Here is a 17,364-nt window from a genome sequence, read left to right on the forward strand (position 1 = left end):
ATTCCTGAAATTGCTCAATGCATGTAATCACACTTATTACAAGCAGACGAGGTTATACGCAAATCTAGACCGAAATTAGTATGAACTTGTTTAAAAGTTTAAAATAAAAGTGTTGATCTTGTCTTCTTTTATGTATGACGTCATAGGATATCTCTGTTCCATGTTCTATTGTCAAGGAAGGCGTTGATGTTCCGTGACGGTGTAAAGAAAAAAACAAGTTTATTTTGCAATTGTCAGATAGAGAAAAGTGAGATATTTCTGGGTGGTAGTTCAAAATTGAAATTAATCGATTAAATAATTTGATAGCGTTTATCACCTAGTATACAGTGTGAATCTATTCGTATTTAAAGTGAATTTCTAAAAAATGGAATTTAAATTTAATGTCAATGATATATTCAAGCAGCCTATCGTAGAAATTAATAACAATTTGATTCCTCCAGGATTTAGTGGTGATAGAAGGGCGTTATGGTAAGTTGTAAAATAAAAATTGTAATACACTATTTTCTTCACTTGTGGCTAAAATTACATCGTGGATAATAAATCCATGGACTGTAATAAAGAAGTACATATCTACATAATAAATGTTGACAAAAAATTCATTACTCATTCATGAGTAATAATATTTTTTGCGGCTATACCTATATGTAGAGTAGTCAGTCAATAGTCAATATATTTCAAATGATCCTACTCTTGATTTGCCGGATTAAATGATTAGTAATTAGAAATCTTAATAATAATGGACTATTACTTTTTAATTTTATATTATAATTCATAAATTAAGTTTTTAACTTTATTCTTACCTACATAACTTTCATATACAAAGTTTTCATATTGACATGTTTGTCACTAAAGCCACATGCAACCAAAATGTAATCAGACCAAAAAATTATACGAAAATATTTCGTCTCTATTTAAAAATCTATCAGCTGTTGATAAAGTCTTGCCAGAACCAGACAAACCTTGACAGTTTCCTTTAAAGGAAGGATCACTTTTTTACATTTAAAAATAAGTTTCCATATACAGCCAAACATCTTTATATAAGTAAATCGAAAAAAGTTCGTTTATGTTGAATTTAAATACCTGTTGTAATAATATTATTTTTCAGTAGCATGTCTGGCTAATACTTTTCACAAGTTTCTGTTCTATATGTATTGATTTATATTTTCCAAGTATTCAACTTCTAATATTTAGGATAATTGGAATTTTACATCAAAATGGCAGTTGATTGAGGAACTTTATCAATATCTAAGGATTTTACCAAATATTATATGTATACTGACGATTTGTCGTTAATTATTTCACATAGATGGACAGAAACATTGACAATCAATTAATTTAGAAAATATGCTTTACACATTATCTAAGCGGTTTAGTTACAATAACTATATTTTAATACAGATAAAATCAAACTAATTAGGTCTCATAGTAGACAAAATAAATGTGATTCTGTCTCAGCAAATATAAATAAGTGCACTATAATCAGTGGTGAAACAGACTGTGTCAAATTCTTGGGAATTGCTCTTGATGACACATTAAACTGGAAGAATATTGCAATAATCTTGTTTCTATGTGCATCTTGTTACTTCATCAACTGTATGAAAAAAATTATGCATATGTTGAGTCTAGATTGCATTATGGAATAAGTTTATGGGGCAACTCTAATTTTTCTTCTTCGGTTTTTGTATAACAAAAAAGAGTGATTGCCGGTATACCTAGTTATCGTACATGTAGAGATCGGGGTAGAGATATATTCAAGAAATTAATGTCCTTACCTTACTTTAATATCTTTATTTATTTTTGAAATGCCTCTATACATATTCAAAAACAAGTAGTGTTTAATTCTAAATAAATATATACATGGAATAAATACATATTAGACAATGTAATAACATTCGAATTCCTTCTGTAAAATATCCTTTAACAGCAAACGCGCCAAGTTGTTTAGGTTTAAGAATTTATTAGATATTCATAATATATTTTAGGGACACCCTAGGAAAGGTATCGGAAGTTGTTAATACAATGGGAGAGGCTTCTGCGGTTGCTCAAGGACTTTCAAAACCGATTACAACTGCGGAAAGGCTTAGAAATTCAGAACATAAATTGTACTTTTTAATTGATCAAGCTGCAAATAAGTAAGTGTTCTCTCATATTATTAATATAAAAAAAAGTAATCAAATGCCTTTATGAGACACCATGATTTTAAAATTATAATCTACGGTAACCAAAATGTAGAAGCTTATTCATTAAACAATACTCATAATTCTTAATATTTAGAGGTTTTAATTAATTTGTCATTTTTTTATTTATAATTTGGTTTTGTTGTACTATTTCTCTTTAAAGTTTTTGATTGATTGATACTAAACTAAAAAATTGTCCCTGTTTTATAAATAAATTATTTTAGTGGAAAAGGAGCTGTAACTGGTATGTTAAAGACAGGAAATAAAGGACTGTATGTTTTTGACAGAGATGGGCAGCACTACCAGGTTACTCCACCCTGTATTTTAGATTTTTATATTCATGAATCTCGCCAAAGGACTGGGTTAGGAAAGCATTTATTTGAACATATGCTACAGGTAAAATAATCGTTTTGTACTTAGACAAATTAAAATTTATTATAATCATTCAAATCAAAAAAATTGTTCTTTTGGTGGGTGTAATAGGTTTTATTCTTGTGTCACTCAGTGTGCTGCTGTGCACACATTTAAAAAATGAAACGGTGTATTTATTAATTTAATCAATTTTTATTATTTTTCTTTTGTTGTGACGGTTTTGTTTTTTATAATCCCCTTAAAATTTTGTCAAATAAGATTTTAAAAAAATGTAAATGTTCCATATTCCAGAAAGAAGAAATAGAACCCGTAAAAATGGCTATAGACAGACCAAGTGATAAGTTGTTGGGATTTCTTAATAAACATTACTTACTAAATTCACCTGTGAAGCAAATGAATAATTATGTTGTGTTTGATGGTTTCTTTCCAAAATCTGCGGAACCGAGTCACGTTACGGAATCTAAGCCAAGGTAAGTAATACACATACAATTTTACACCCTCCCTACAGCTGTTAATTTTGAAAATAGGAAATAATTTTGAATATAAAATGAATTTTTCCGAAGGCCGGAATCAAAGCAGACAGTAAATGCATCCTAATAAACTGACAGTGGCTAAAAAAGTATGCCATAGGCATAACTGTTACGAATTATTGGAAATTTAAAATAAATTTTTGTTTCTTATTTTTAGAACTCCTTAGAATATACATTTGTGTCATTTGCACTTTTCGTGTATCATTATATTTTTGGGAAAACTGTACTCTAAAAGAGAAGGTCATTAATTTCTGATTCTAACCAGGGTTACGGTGATTGAAATTAGTTTTAACCGTCATGTGATTTAGTGATTAGAAATACAGGGTGTTACAAAAATTAACTAACAAACTTCAAGAACAGAATACATAGAATAGGAATGTCCTATTCCCTATAAAATACTTCGTTAAATAACTAGAGGACGCCAAAGCTTTGAAAAAGAAAACATAATATTTAACCAAGTCTACTAGTCCATATATTATACAGGGTGATTAAAAATTCAGTGCAAAGAATTCAGGGGCATATTTTTGAGGTCAATATAATACTTTTTGTCCTATAAATGTGGGTCCACAAATGCTTAGTTTTCGATATACAAGATGTAAATTTTTTTTTTATTTTTTGGGAATAATTTCCAAACAAATTTGAATGTTGGCGTATAACTTGGGGTACGGGGGTTTTTTAGAAAATTATTACTGAATTTAGAATCACCCTGTATATAATTTCATTATAAGTCCCATGTCATTATCATTTTTTTATTTAAATTATAAAAAGTTGTATTATGGAAAACTGACAAAAATCATTTTTCTCACAAACAGAGCATAGAATAAAAAAAATCGAGATATTTTATTAAAAAAAGGAACTTGCAACCGTAAATTTCTCGCCTCTACCAACTATACAGGATATCCCACAATTAACCTGCCATATGTTATATCTATATTTTATGTTCAAAAATAGGAAACATAGGCCTACAAATGAGTTTTTATTCAATATCTATGAAATTTGTATGAAGAAATAAATAAGATTTTAGAAATACAGGGTGGTCCGAAAGTCTGTCAGAAATATCCGAGAGGTGATTCTAGAGATTAAAATAATAGCAATATGTAATGCATTTTTTTCTAATTGTCAATTGTTTGCAAGTTACAGCTTGTCAAAGTTCTTTTTTTTTCAATAACTTCAATAAATATGTTCGATTAGTCTCTCTCATTTGGAAGATCCGTTGAATAGATCAAGCCCTATTGGATCAATCAGAGATAAGTGTCGTTATACTTCACTAGAGGGCACTTTACCTAGAACATTTGTTTTGTTCATAACTTTTTTCTCTTACTAGACATCATAGAAATTTAAACATTATTAAAAAGAGAAACATATCAGAAGAAATTATGTATTCTTTGTTCAAGCCGATAAATATAACCGTTTAGGAAATCGATGTTAAAGTGTTATTAAACATCAAATTTTGATAATTATTTCTACAATTAATCAAGTAGCCATGCTGGAATACCATCTCTTATAATGCCAGCTTCGTTAGTAAATAAAATATTAGTAAATTCATTATCCTCATATTATTTTTCCACAATGCTATTACAGATCTTTAATGATAAATTATGGAGAAAAATCAAACTTATACCTGCTTTTCGATACAATTCGTAACACCAGAATTACTAATGACATTTATTTAAAGCATGGCAACTTGATTAATTACAGAATGAAGTATGAAAAATTTGATGTTTAATAAAACTTTAATAGCAATTTCCAGCTAAACGGTTACATTTATTGGCTTGAATAAAGAGTACATAAGTTTTTCTGATATTCTTTCTCTTTTCGATGATATTTAAATTTTTGTGATGTCTAGCAAGAAAAAAGTTATCAACAAAAATTTTGGGTTCTAGATAGTGTCTTCTAGTCGCGTGAAGTGAAACTTTTTTCTGACTGCTCCAATAGAGCTTGATCTACTCAATGGATATTCCAAATGTGGGACTAATCAAAGGTGAATAAAAAAAAATAAAAATTGAACTTTGACAAGCTGTAACTTGCAAACAATTGACAATTCAAAAAAATTTTCATTACATACTGCTGTTATTTTAATCTGTAAAATCACCTCCCAGAGTTTACTGACGGACTTTCAAAACACCCTGTATATTAACTGCCTTGCCCAACAAGATGAGTAGACAATCATTCTAAAATTTAATTTGGAAATATATCAGAACAGATCGGGGTAAAAATTATAAATTACCTGAACTTTTTGGTGGACAGTTTTTTCAAATTTTATAACGTTCAAAACAAGTTATTTTGAGAGTTTAAGAAGTACTTTATACTTATTAGATATTTAAATGATAAGCAAATTAAAACTAATGCCATCGAGCCAATAAAATGATAAAACAAAATATTTGTTCTTGCTGATATTTTATCACTTTTTAATCCATATAATTTTTTTTGTACTACATCTGTAGAATTCTGGGATGCCGGATATATGCAATTGCTCTTAATAATTATTTTACAATTTAAACATTATTACATCCTGTAATAGAATCCCTGTCTCATTATTTATTTATATGCGCCAAAATAAAATTAAATATTTTATAAAATCCCTCATCTGATACTTTTATGTATCGTTCTAGTGGTAATTTGGGAAGAAAAGAATCGGCTAATGGTCTACAGAAGTTTACTTCTCCTCAAGGGCGATACGGTGCCCCAAGACCCCCATGTAGCATGGGTCAAGTACGTACATTTTAGTAAAATTGTAGCATTAATAGATAATAACATTACTAACTTTGCAGATTATACATAATCAAACAACTAATAATAAAAACCAGGAACCTACAGGGTGAGTAAATTTAACACACAGTAACACATAACTTAATTTTAATAATTCTTTCCTTTCCTTCGTATAATACAGTGTTTTTCAGAAACGGTGACCAAAAATGAAACCTCTCATTCTTTGGTGAATTTTAAGGAGACTCTTTCGTATAAAGTTTTTATCTAAGATGCTTCGTTAAAAAGATACAGAATGTTAAACTTACACTAAACAAAATTAAAAATATTTTTTTAAGTTTAACGCCCTGTATCTTTTTAACGAAACGCCCGAGAAAAATTTATACAAAGGACCCCTTAAAATCCACCAAAGAATACGAGGTTTCATTTTTGATCACCGTTTGTGAACCACCCTGTATAATTCTATTACAAAACTTATAAGTTATAAATAATTTTGATTATTGCTTAACGACGGAGGAAAGGAACTGAAAATAATAATGATAAAAGATAAAAGTTCTTTAACCTAACTTCTACTATTGCTTATAAGGGTTAAGTCGCTACCGGCTACTAATTATCAAGGAGTTCATCTTGGAGGGTAAGTTTTTTGTTTCACAATGTCCCTTGCAATAGGTAATATTTCCTTCTAGATCCTATCCCGTTTCCCAAAGCACTCCCAACGTGAGCGTGGGGCAACGAATACTGAACAACGCATGCAGTCAAAACTATGAAAACTCAAATTTGCAAAATATTAACCAAACTCAAAACGACAATTCTCAAAGCGTTTTAAATCCACAAAATATGCACAACGTGGTAACGTCCAATCAAATTCCAACGGGAACGGTGCAGAGTTACCAATATAACACTAACCAACTGCCTTCCGCGGATGTCGCACTTCAGAATCAGAACATCTCGCAACCACAATATAATAGCGCGCAACATATTTATAATCAACATGCGTTGAATAATGACCTGCAAAAAACATTATATGCTAATAACTACAATGAGGCTCATTATCAAAATATTACTCAGGGGAATCGGGAAAGTCTCGTTACAGCGCCCCAAGCAGGAAATCAAAGTTACGTGCAACAGCCATACCATAATTTGGAAAATGCACAAGTTCCACAAAATTTCAACGCCCACTCCAACCCCGTCAGTTCACAACTTTATTTGAACAATCCACAACATCAACAGGGGATTATTTCTCCACCTCTACAATACGCAAATGTAAATCAACAGTTTCAGAATTTAAATTTGAATAATCACGTGTCTTCGACGAACACCGCAGCAAATAATAATGTACCGTCTCCAAATACTCAATACGTAAATGCAAAAATGCCACCACAAGCCTATGAAAATCAAACGGTGGAATCTAACATTCCAAATAATACTTACAACAATACCGTGAGGGAAAATTACATGCAAAATGTCAGAAATATTAACAATACGTCTGATCTGATGCCGCAATATTCCACCAATAACAATTTACAAGCACCCCAACAAGTAGCGCAAAATGTGACGAGGACACAGGAAGTTTCACCACCTCATCAGAATACAATCGAACCACACTTACAATCTAACCAAAACGTGCAGTCAAATAACTTTACTGTTAATCAGTTGCCACAGATTCCCCAAGTCGATAACAATTTGAGTCAGCTACACTCTTATCCGCACCACAACATTTCACAGTCGCAAATTTTATCGCCGCACCCATACGGAAGTTCCAGTGCTCCACACACGGGTAATATGCCAAACCGCATGCCTCCGCAGCCAGTCGCAAGTGGTCAATTTAATCAGCAAGCTGTGGGACAACAAAACGTTCCGTTACAACAACCTTACGGTGCAAGTGGGCAAGTCGCATACAACCAAGCGTACGGTAATCAGAATCTGAATTTAGCCGGAACTAAGGAACAATTTAATCAGAATTTTGACAAGGTACAGCCTCAAGATCCATCCTTGGTACAAATGGCGAGACCCGTTTACAGTGACAGGAATGTATCGAACGCACAAATGTCCAGGCATAATTTAGTTAATGAATCTAGCTCTGCTCCAAACATGCCGAACAGTATCACTCAGAGGAGTGGCGAGTTTGTACTAAACGCTTTTGGAGACAACACTCAAGTGGAAAATAGATCTGCTGCCGCCACAGCAGGTAATCCTCAAGGTCCTGAAGCGAACCAGAATTCAAGGTAATTCTTTATGCAAAAGTCCTACAATATGGTATGATTTTTGACTTAAACAAAATGATAAAACAGTTTTTGTGCTGCAAAAAGTCTAAATAATAGTTAAAAAAAATTGCTGTTATTTTACTTCACTGGTCACTGATGTAATAAATTTTATGACCATTCGCTGATATTTTTAAAATAAAAATGAATTAAAATAATATACAGGGTGATTCACAACTTATCGGAAAAATTTGAGAATAGATGCGTCATGAAAAATGGAGTCACTATCGTAAAAAATATTTTTGTAAAATCCTTTAGTTTCCGAGAAAAAAATTATTGAAGTTGTAGTATTTAAAACTGTTACATAGCGTCATTCGCATTATCCACTGTACACAGTTCGCTCTCTCTCCACATGGCGATCCTGAATACTGAAATCCGATTTTAGTATTAACTTTTTGCGATAGTGTTTACCTTAGCTTTTCAAGTGTCAAAAATTGCTTACGTGTATAGTAACTCGGAGTTGATGGGTATCGTTTTAATTTATGGTGAAGCAATACGACATTTGTGTTATAGTGAAGTATTTGTGTTAAGGCCTGTGTATACATACGCAGTAAGATAAGCGGTATCGTTTGAATGTACCACATAGAAACAAATGGGTCAAAACATACATGTCGTGGTACGAGCTGTATATTTAAATTCGAATAACGCCACAGTCATCGCTACCGCTTATGTATGTGCAGGCCTTTATGACGAAGCAAAACAACATTGTTAGTTTGTAGAAACTGGTTACGATGGACCCAAATGTGTTTACACGTCGGTGGACAAAATTTTAAACAGTTGTGACATGAGGTATTCTAATTATTTTATTAATTCAAACCACAAATTAATTTTATTAATTAATAATAAAAATAGCGGCAAAAGCAGGCAGTTGTAACGATTACCCTACTTTTTGGAATATTTCGTTGAGCGGTGATACAATCAAATCCTCTTACTACTTATCGTAGTCCTAAAAAGGTTTGGGATCGAGCTCTAATAAAAACACTGCCTAATCAAGATGAAAATTTAAGACATAAAGTGAGTAATTTCATCAAAAAACAACAAAAAAAAAACTAAAAATATCCTAAATGTTAGAATTATTACAGCTCCTGTCGGTCCGCGGAAGCAGTTGCAACCTCTGGCGCCCTAGAGTATTTAAAGACTTACTTACCCTTCTCCGGAACTCTCTAGACTATTACTTTTATCAATTCGAACTAAAAACTAATTAAATACTAATTTACTTTAATTCATTGACACCACATTGCTTTTGTTTTTATGGATTTGGAAGTATGTAATGACTAACATATCGTGTTCTCGCGTACTCTTTCCGGTACTCCTTCACTTTCGACGACTGCCCGACTTCTCCCTGGTCTCTCGTGTACATTCCACTCTAGCATTTTGTTGATTCAGCAGACCAGTTTCCAGTGTCGTGCAGAAGTGTATTTTTAAATCCTTTTCGAACTGCCCTTTTTGATATTTTTTTTTACAAAATTTTATTTGTAAGAGCTCTATACAATCAAAAATTGATTTTCGGATAAGTTCTGAATCACCCTGTATAGTAATTCTTAACAAACCATATTAATACATTTCATTTGTAGTAAAGGTTGATTATTAAAATAAAAAGATAATTATTTAAAAAATTAATTCAAGTCATTCAAAATCCCCAAAATTGGCTAATAAATATAAAATATCGTCTTCATTTTCTGAATCTATTAAAGCTAGGAAATTTACAAAAATGCGAATTATATAAATATAAAATTAACAATTTCTTCATCAATGTCTGTTGGATAAAAAATTGGTACTTTTACTTATCTGGTAGCTTAGCTTATGAGACCAGTGGTTCTTATAACTATAAATATCCGGGAAACGAAACAGTCATATGTGAATACATCACATAGATTGACATTATGAAATTATAGTGCACATAAAGATCAACCACCTGTATGTGATACTTACTTGTCATAACTTAAACCCTACAGTTTCCCGATTTATTTAGAATATGATGACTGTCCAATTTATTTAAATATCAAATAAATAAATTAGTTAATGGAATGTTAAACACACAGATATTGGCTTTGCCATTGATATTTTACATATCTTGATATCGCTTTTAGCGGGATTTGTGGAAAACTTGTTACTTAAACTTAAAACTTAAAGTCTGCCAACAGAGTGGTGCAGTATTCCTCTAAATAATTTTGGATTTAGATCAACGTATCAGTTATAAGAACCATATTTGTATGTCCCGTGAAAATCGTTATAATTGATTTTGACTGGTATTATATAATTTGATACCATCGTAAACTTAGTCGACAATGATTATAGCCAAGGAGATATGCAGCCTGTATATGAAGAAGGATGCCTGACATATGGTTATCCACCGCAATTTACAAAGTAAGGCAACCTAAATTAAATATTTACGTTCTACGTGTCTTACCCCTTTTATAGGTCACAAGTTTTAACAGGACCAAATAATGCAGTCAGTATTCGTCAACCCTAACAGTCCTGTCCATATGTTTATCCAATATATTTGCATTTTTTTCTACAATTAATTATCCAGGTAAGTTAGTTGTTTTAAATTATTAGAAAATTTATTGAAAACTTGTCTGAAAAACTGAAATTAAGGAAATATGATGAACAATCTGAATTAGACTTTTGTACCAGTTGTCCTAAAAAGTTTGGGACACAGACTCCTGGAATGAAAGTAAGATAATTTAGATCAGCTTAGCTGTAGGGTGTTCCAATTTTAGCAGCACCACTCATATTTTGGAACACATTATAATTCCTCGCCGAATGTGATATATTTAAAAAGCTTTGCTAAAAATTGGAAAAACATTTTTTTTAAGAAAAAAAAAACATGATTGAATTGTACTTATCTCTCTTTGTTAATACTAAAATTTAATTTCGATAGATCATGTCATATAGGGCATTTGCTTTAGTAAGTACAATTTTTATAATGCAATATTTTTATATCCGAAATCGCTCGTCCTCAAAGAGCTCCCGAAAATTATTTGAAATTTTTAAATAATAAATTTGATTATTTTTGTGGTGTGAGTTTTTTCTTCTATTTAAAAAAAAACTATACTGGGCCATTAAAATAATTATTTATATTTTTCAATTATTATTTTCCTTTCTTAAATATGATCAAAGATAACGTTCATGCAAAAAGACAGTTATTATATCATAAAATACAAAAACTGTTTAAAAATATGCGGGAAGCATAAAATACTAATTCAAAGAAATATAATTTTGAAAATTTGAAAATGACCGATAAGTAACCAAAAGTTATTATACCAGTAAGACCTTTCAAAATATTAAAAATGTTCAATTTGTTTCGTGGGACCACAATCAGCAGTCTATATTTCACACTCAGTAGAAGTTGACTTTTGTTGCTAGATAAGTTGGTATAAATTGCTTTATATTGATACCAGGTGTTTCAGGTATGTGGTAGGGATGAGCGGTTATTGAAAAATAACCGGTTATTTTTCTTAGTCGGTTAAACCTGAATCGGTTAATTTCTACCTAAAAACCGGTTATTGAGATAACCGGCCCTTTTAAATTTTAGTGATTGCTCTAATTTATCTCTGTATTAAAAAATTGTGTAGTCATGTATCTGATTTAAAAATTTATATTTTTTTACTTTTATTCAAACACCAAGCAGTGCTTATATTTATTTTTTAAAACTTTATCAAATGGTTAGGTTTTCATGTCGAGGAGAAATAAAACATTGATTTGACAGCTGAAATTTATTGTTATTTTGACACCTCATAATGACCAATATGTTTTGTCCCGTCAAGGAAGCCTAATTAGCGTAGTCCGACCCACACACCACTAAATAGAATGTCCGGCCGACGATGGCTTAACTCTGATCACAGCAAAATAAATATTTATTTATTTTATCTATGCTGTGGTCTGAGCTACTATCAAGTTTAGGGATAGAGCACAATATACTTTAATCGTACAGTGAGCTAGAGCTAAAATTTTCACTCGGTCTCGGTAAAATAACCGGCACGCGGTTTTTACATAAATAATCAGTTATCAGGTTAAACCGAAGTCGGGAAATAACCGGTTTTTGACCGGTTAACCGACACAATAATCGGTTATTCATTTAACCGGTTATTTTTGCCCATCCCTGGTATGTGGTACAGCAGTGTTCCAATCTTTCTGGGAACCATATACTAAGAAAAAGAAACAGGCCATCTCAATATTTGTTTAACCAATTTATGCTTGAAAATTCTAAAACAAAAAGAAGATTTAAACATTTTCTAATATTTTGTCAGTACTTATTTAAAATTTAATTATTTATTGTATATTATAAACATGGTAATTTTATTATATCAGTATGATGAGTTGAGGGAAATAAAATTTTCTAATAATTTGGGACAAGTAATATTTTTTGCAATATGGTAATTTAGTTTAAATTAATGTGTAAAATTTGTATTTATTTTTTGTTTCTTCATTTGTGACAATTGAATGACGCACGCTTTTTATAAATAACACTTGAATTAAAGAAGGTCACGTTTTATCTAGAGAAATTATTAACAAGAGAAGATTTGGGAGAAATTATTATAATAACTTTAGATAATTGAAATGTCCCACTTATGCGTGCCATTCTCAGCAAATATTGTTTTCTACAAAGATAAATTTTAAATATTTGATAACTTAACTATTTGTTTTGCAAAAATAAATCAACTCTTGCTCATATACAAAACCTAATGAATTCCATATTATGAGGAAAATTAAAATATATATTTTATAGTTTTGTGAGGCCTACACTGTGTATGTGATAGCAATCTGAAAATTAGACCTAGATTATCGACTATAGTGATTTTTACTAAAATATTTAACAGTCAAACAATGAGTTTGATCTCATCTCTAATCCCTTTTGCAGCAATAAGGAATAAGTATTAAAGGTAGCAACAAAAATCCTTGATATATGTAAAAAGATATGCATATAACTTTTTATCAAATACCAAGCTGTTATAAAGTTTCTTGTGATCCAAAGCCAACAAAAACAAAACAGGGCTATAATTCTTGGCTTAACATAAAAATAATTTAATATCTTTCAATTCTCCTTTCAGTCTCTAGTGAAACCTGACCTTCAAAAATTAAATAATATATCTGTGAATAGTTGTATTGTAAAAAAATATATAATTCTACATCTTAATTAGAATTAGAGTAACACATTGAGTAAAAAATGTTTGCATTTAGTTATTATCATTATTAGATTTACTTATTTTGATTTATTTTATTTTTTATTATTTTTTGCTTATTTTTCTTTCTTAGGGCGCAAATTGTTTCTCAGTAAACACATAGATTTTTAGAAATATTCCAATATTCTAGTGATGTGCAAGATGACGTTGAAAAACCCCATGTTTCTTCAAAATTGGAACGACCACAATCCCTATCAATTCAAAAAAGTGAAGAAGAAATAGGGGACATTGCTTTGAACGATAAGGATTGTAAAAATTTAGAAGATAACGTAGAATTAACTGATATTCAAAATAATTTAAAAGCGGTTAAAATTAATGAGGATGCAATAGCTGAAAATTTGCCTTCATCGGAAGCAGATAATGCAGCAAGTACAAAAACTCCAAGTCACTTAACCAATCAAGGCTACTTTGATATAAAATTTTATCATAACAAATTATGGTAAAATTTGTATCACTGAGATGCTTATTTAAATTTAATTTATAAAAATTCTTATTTATTTCATATATGTAATTTGTCCCGCTAATAAACCATTATATAAAATATGTGGTGTTGATTTTATGAAATTTAATAAGTGGCTTGGTTGTATACTTACATACCACATCCCTTTTACAATGTATGAATCTTACATTCTTCCTTATTATTAAGGGTAATTTACATTCTCAATTATTTATACTATTTATTAAAATATATTTAACTAAGAAAATGTATAATTCCATGAAAGCTTTATATGTATGTATAGAGAAAAACACAAGAAAAATTTTAATATACACAGCTTAAGCCTTTGAAATAAAAAAATATTACATTATTCACATTATGTACAACTACTTTGATCCACTTTTACCATTCTGTAGATAGATATGGGAAAATAATAGGTTTGTATGATTTGTGTTTAACGTTGATCACATAATAATCCTAAAGTGACAACCAGACGTTATCTTCTCGTCCGTTTCTTGAATTATTTGATAGACAAAAAATATTTTTGTCTTCCAAAAATACTAAATGTTTGCCAATTTCTGACAATTTCCACATTTAAGTCAATAACCAGATATTGATTCAACATCTGGTTATTGATTTAAAACTAGATATCTTCTAAAATTTGGTGAACATTAGTATTTCCAGAAACAAAAATTTTTGTACTGTAATTATTTAAGAAACTGACAAGGTCAGTATTAGTATATTACTTTTCAATTATTAAGTGATCTAAAATTTGGTGAACTGTATTACTGAGGAACAAAAAGTTTTTAGTGCCAAATAATATGTACAATTCAATAAGAAGTAATTATCTGGTGAACATTTTCAAATTAAATATAGCCTCAAAGTTGGGTATCATTTTGTAATGCAAAACGAAATAACACAAAAAAAATCTATTACTAAGTGGTGCCACTCGGAATGTCTACATAAGAGGCATATCCACAAAGTAAGAGTACCCAATTTTTTAAAAATCAAAATGGCAGTATATTTATGAACAATTTACGTATTCACAAAGATACATCATACACTATTTTTTGACGTAATCACCTTCAACCTTAATACACTGTTAGCTGAAGTATGAGCTTTTTGATGTCTTCATCAAAAAAGTATCCCGCCGCCTCCCGGGCCCTTTGTTTCACAGCACGAACATTTCATTGATCTCTCTCCTTTGTTTTTCATGAACATTCCTTCTGCCAGCTCTATACTGATGACGCCACTTGTACACTTTAGTACAAGTCATTACACCATCTTCAACAATTTTGATTTTGTTAAAAATCTGTAATTTGCCTTTCCCTATGCAAGAAGAAACCGGATTACGATCCTCGCCTCGTATCTGACAAGATTCGGAATAGCGGCTCTAATTTCAACACGCCACTACAACAACAGTTCTCAACTGACTGGGACAATAGCGCGCGTTCTGCAAAACAAAAACCACAGCATCAGAGTTCAGTACTTTACTTTGTGGACATGCCTCGTGCTTTGATTTTAATAGTGGCCCTATTTTATTACAAGTAATTGGTCGAAAGTTGTCCGTAAACTTATTTCTAAATAAATATTGTTGGTACCAATACAAATTATGTACAGAATCAGGGAACTAGCACTACATACATTTTAAATATTTATAACAGAAATAACGTATTAGTAATGTAAACTAGTTTTAAGTTTAAAATTACTTGAAATTAAAATTATTTCCACCTTCCCTTCCCATTTCTGTGATATATTTGTGATGTTTGTGCAGCTTAAGTACACATTTTTAAATGAATATTTCCAAATAATTTTTTCGCAAAAATCTGTGAAACAAATTTATATTTCAGTGCAGGATGGTAAAATTTATATTTTTTTATTCATCATTCAGGAACAGTTCTCTTAGAGAGAGAATCATAAACATAAGATAATTAAGGTTGGTTTAACTTTGTACAGTCTCAAATTAAACCATAAATGTGCAATAAAAAACGTAAATTCAAAAATTCTTCTTAATAGTAATTTGGGGATAATTCTTGCACACTTTGCCGCTATTATTTCTATATACTTTCAAAATCTGAATTTACACGGAAAAATAAGATTACAATTTTTTAAAATTTGTATGATTGTTGATATAGTAGCTCAAACCAAAATCGTAAGAAAAGGGGATAAGTTTTTTTTATGTAAAAATTTTGGATATGAAAAAAATGTTTTGACCACAAAAAATACTAAATAACTGGAGAAAATTTTAAATATACTTTTTTTTTACTTAATAAAAACGTGATAAGCTAATTGAAATAAATTTTCCTGGAATAGAAAACAATTTTTTAAATTTATTTGAATTAGTTTATTACCTTTTTTCCAAAAGTTGACGCTGTTTATCCCCTTCTTGCACCAGGGTCTCCAATCCCATCATAAAATTACATCAATGTAATTTAATCACATTTATGTAATTTACAAATTTCTGAAATTGAATTCGAAACACTTCAGTGGATATGTTCAGCCTAACCCAGCCACTAAGTAAGAAATGTAAACTGCTTAAATCCACAAACAATTGATGTCTTGCAATCTACTCGTATACGCTCTTATAATAAATTATGTTGGTCTTAAGTCTGCTATTCGCTACAAATTTATGCAGCTGATTAACAGCCCCTGAGCAATCTAAGAACTTTTATTTGGCAGCTGACTGGCTGGATGCATCCAATAATTCGTTAACATTACTTCTGTTTAAAATAAGAGTAGAATAACATTGTGCTTTGTCTGCTAGATGTAACAGTACCTAACTCTAATTCGCTTACGTTGAATAACAGTATTAATTAAAGCTTTATGTCAAAGTCCAAACTGAATTTTTTTGTTAATGTTTGGCATAGCTCTTTATGTGGCAGGGCTAAGCAGTACCTACTTATAACTTGATAAAATGTTATGTATCGTCATAGTTATGTAATAGAATGTGTGCTATTATTGATATACCTTACAGTTTGACAATTTCTGAATTACAATGCTGAGAATAGTGCATAAAACAAAAACAGGACTATTTTTATGGGTGTTAGGATGAAGAAATAAAAATAGTAGTTTCACCACTGAAGTGCTAAGAGTAGTGTCTGTTTCTCTTATTCCTCTGGATCCTGGGCAACAAAGTAATATTTAACTCTATTTGTTACTTTCTAATTATGATGGTCTTTGTACCTTCTACAGGGTATTATTTAAATGACATACCTCTGCATGTATTACCTGATTTATATGAAATTTGATATTCAGTGGTAAAGTCAGGGATGGTGGATAATTAAAAATATTTAAGAGGGTTTTAGAAAATTTAAGCAAGTTAGAAACAATATACAGTGTGATTCAGTTTGGTATTCGCAGCCCTGTATCTCTTATTTTAACCAATAGCTATACAAACCCTATATATTATTAAATTGCCGCTCAAACTCTATCAAATGACATTATTAGAACGTCTCCATGGCAACATATGTCAAAATTACTATAGTCAACTGTTTTTGTTCAAATGGCACACTATATATTTTAATTCTAGAAGATATTTTTTTCTGTGTTCAGCTATGTATGGAAGTCTACAGTTTCATTAGAAATATTACTAGAAAAGCAGCAAAAAAGATGAACCCTACTTTTCGTAGCTTTATTCTGAAGGATGATAGCCAGCTGCGGAAACAAGTTACTATGTTTTTTAAAGTCACATATTTT

The 17,364-nt window shown here is 30.5% G+C and overlaps 1 protein-coding gene across 5 annotated transcripts; it reads left to right on the plus strand.

Annotated features, from left to right (window-relative positions):
* Nucleotides 1–206: 206 nt before the first annotated feature.
* LOC108911158 (alpha-tubulin N-acetyltransferase) lies at nt 207–15,901 on the plus strand. 5 transcript variants are annotated; one of them, XM_018716008.1, is made up of 8 exons: nt 207–468; nt 1,983–2,132; nt 2,402–2,573; nt 2,841–3,019; nt 5,692–5,791; nt 5,851–5,897; nt 6,372–6,419; nt 13,363–15,901. In XM_018716008.1, exons 1-8 carry the CDS (start codon nt 365–367, stop codon nt 13,673–13,675), a joined length of 1,113 nt encoding a protein of 370 aa, XP_018571524.1. In that variant the 5' UTR covers nt 207–364; the 3' UTR covers nt 13,676–15,901. The 5 variants fall into 5 exon arrangements, with proteins under 5 accessions (XP_018571524.1, XP_018571526.1, XP_018571525.1 ...); XM_018716010.1 differs by having other exon boundaries at nt 13,306–13,450; XM_018716009.1 differs by lacking the exon at nt 6,372–6,419.
* The last annotated feature ends 1,463 nt before the right edge of the window (nt 15,902–17,364 follow it).

This window comes from Anoplophora glabripennis, unplaced genomic scaffold, assembly GCF_000390285.2.
Source record: "Anoplophora glabripennis isolate ALB-LARVAE unplaced genomic scaffold, Agla_2.0 scaffold239, whole genome shotgun sequence".
In the NCBI taxonomy this organism is placed as follows: Eukaryota; Metazoa; Arthropoda; class Insecta; order Coleoptera; family Cerambycidae; genus Anoplophora; species Anoplophora glabripennis.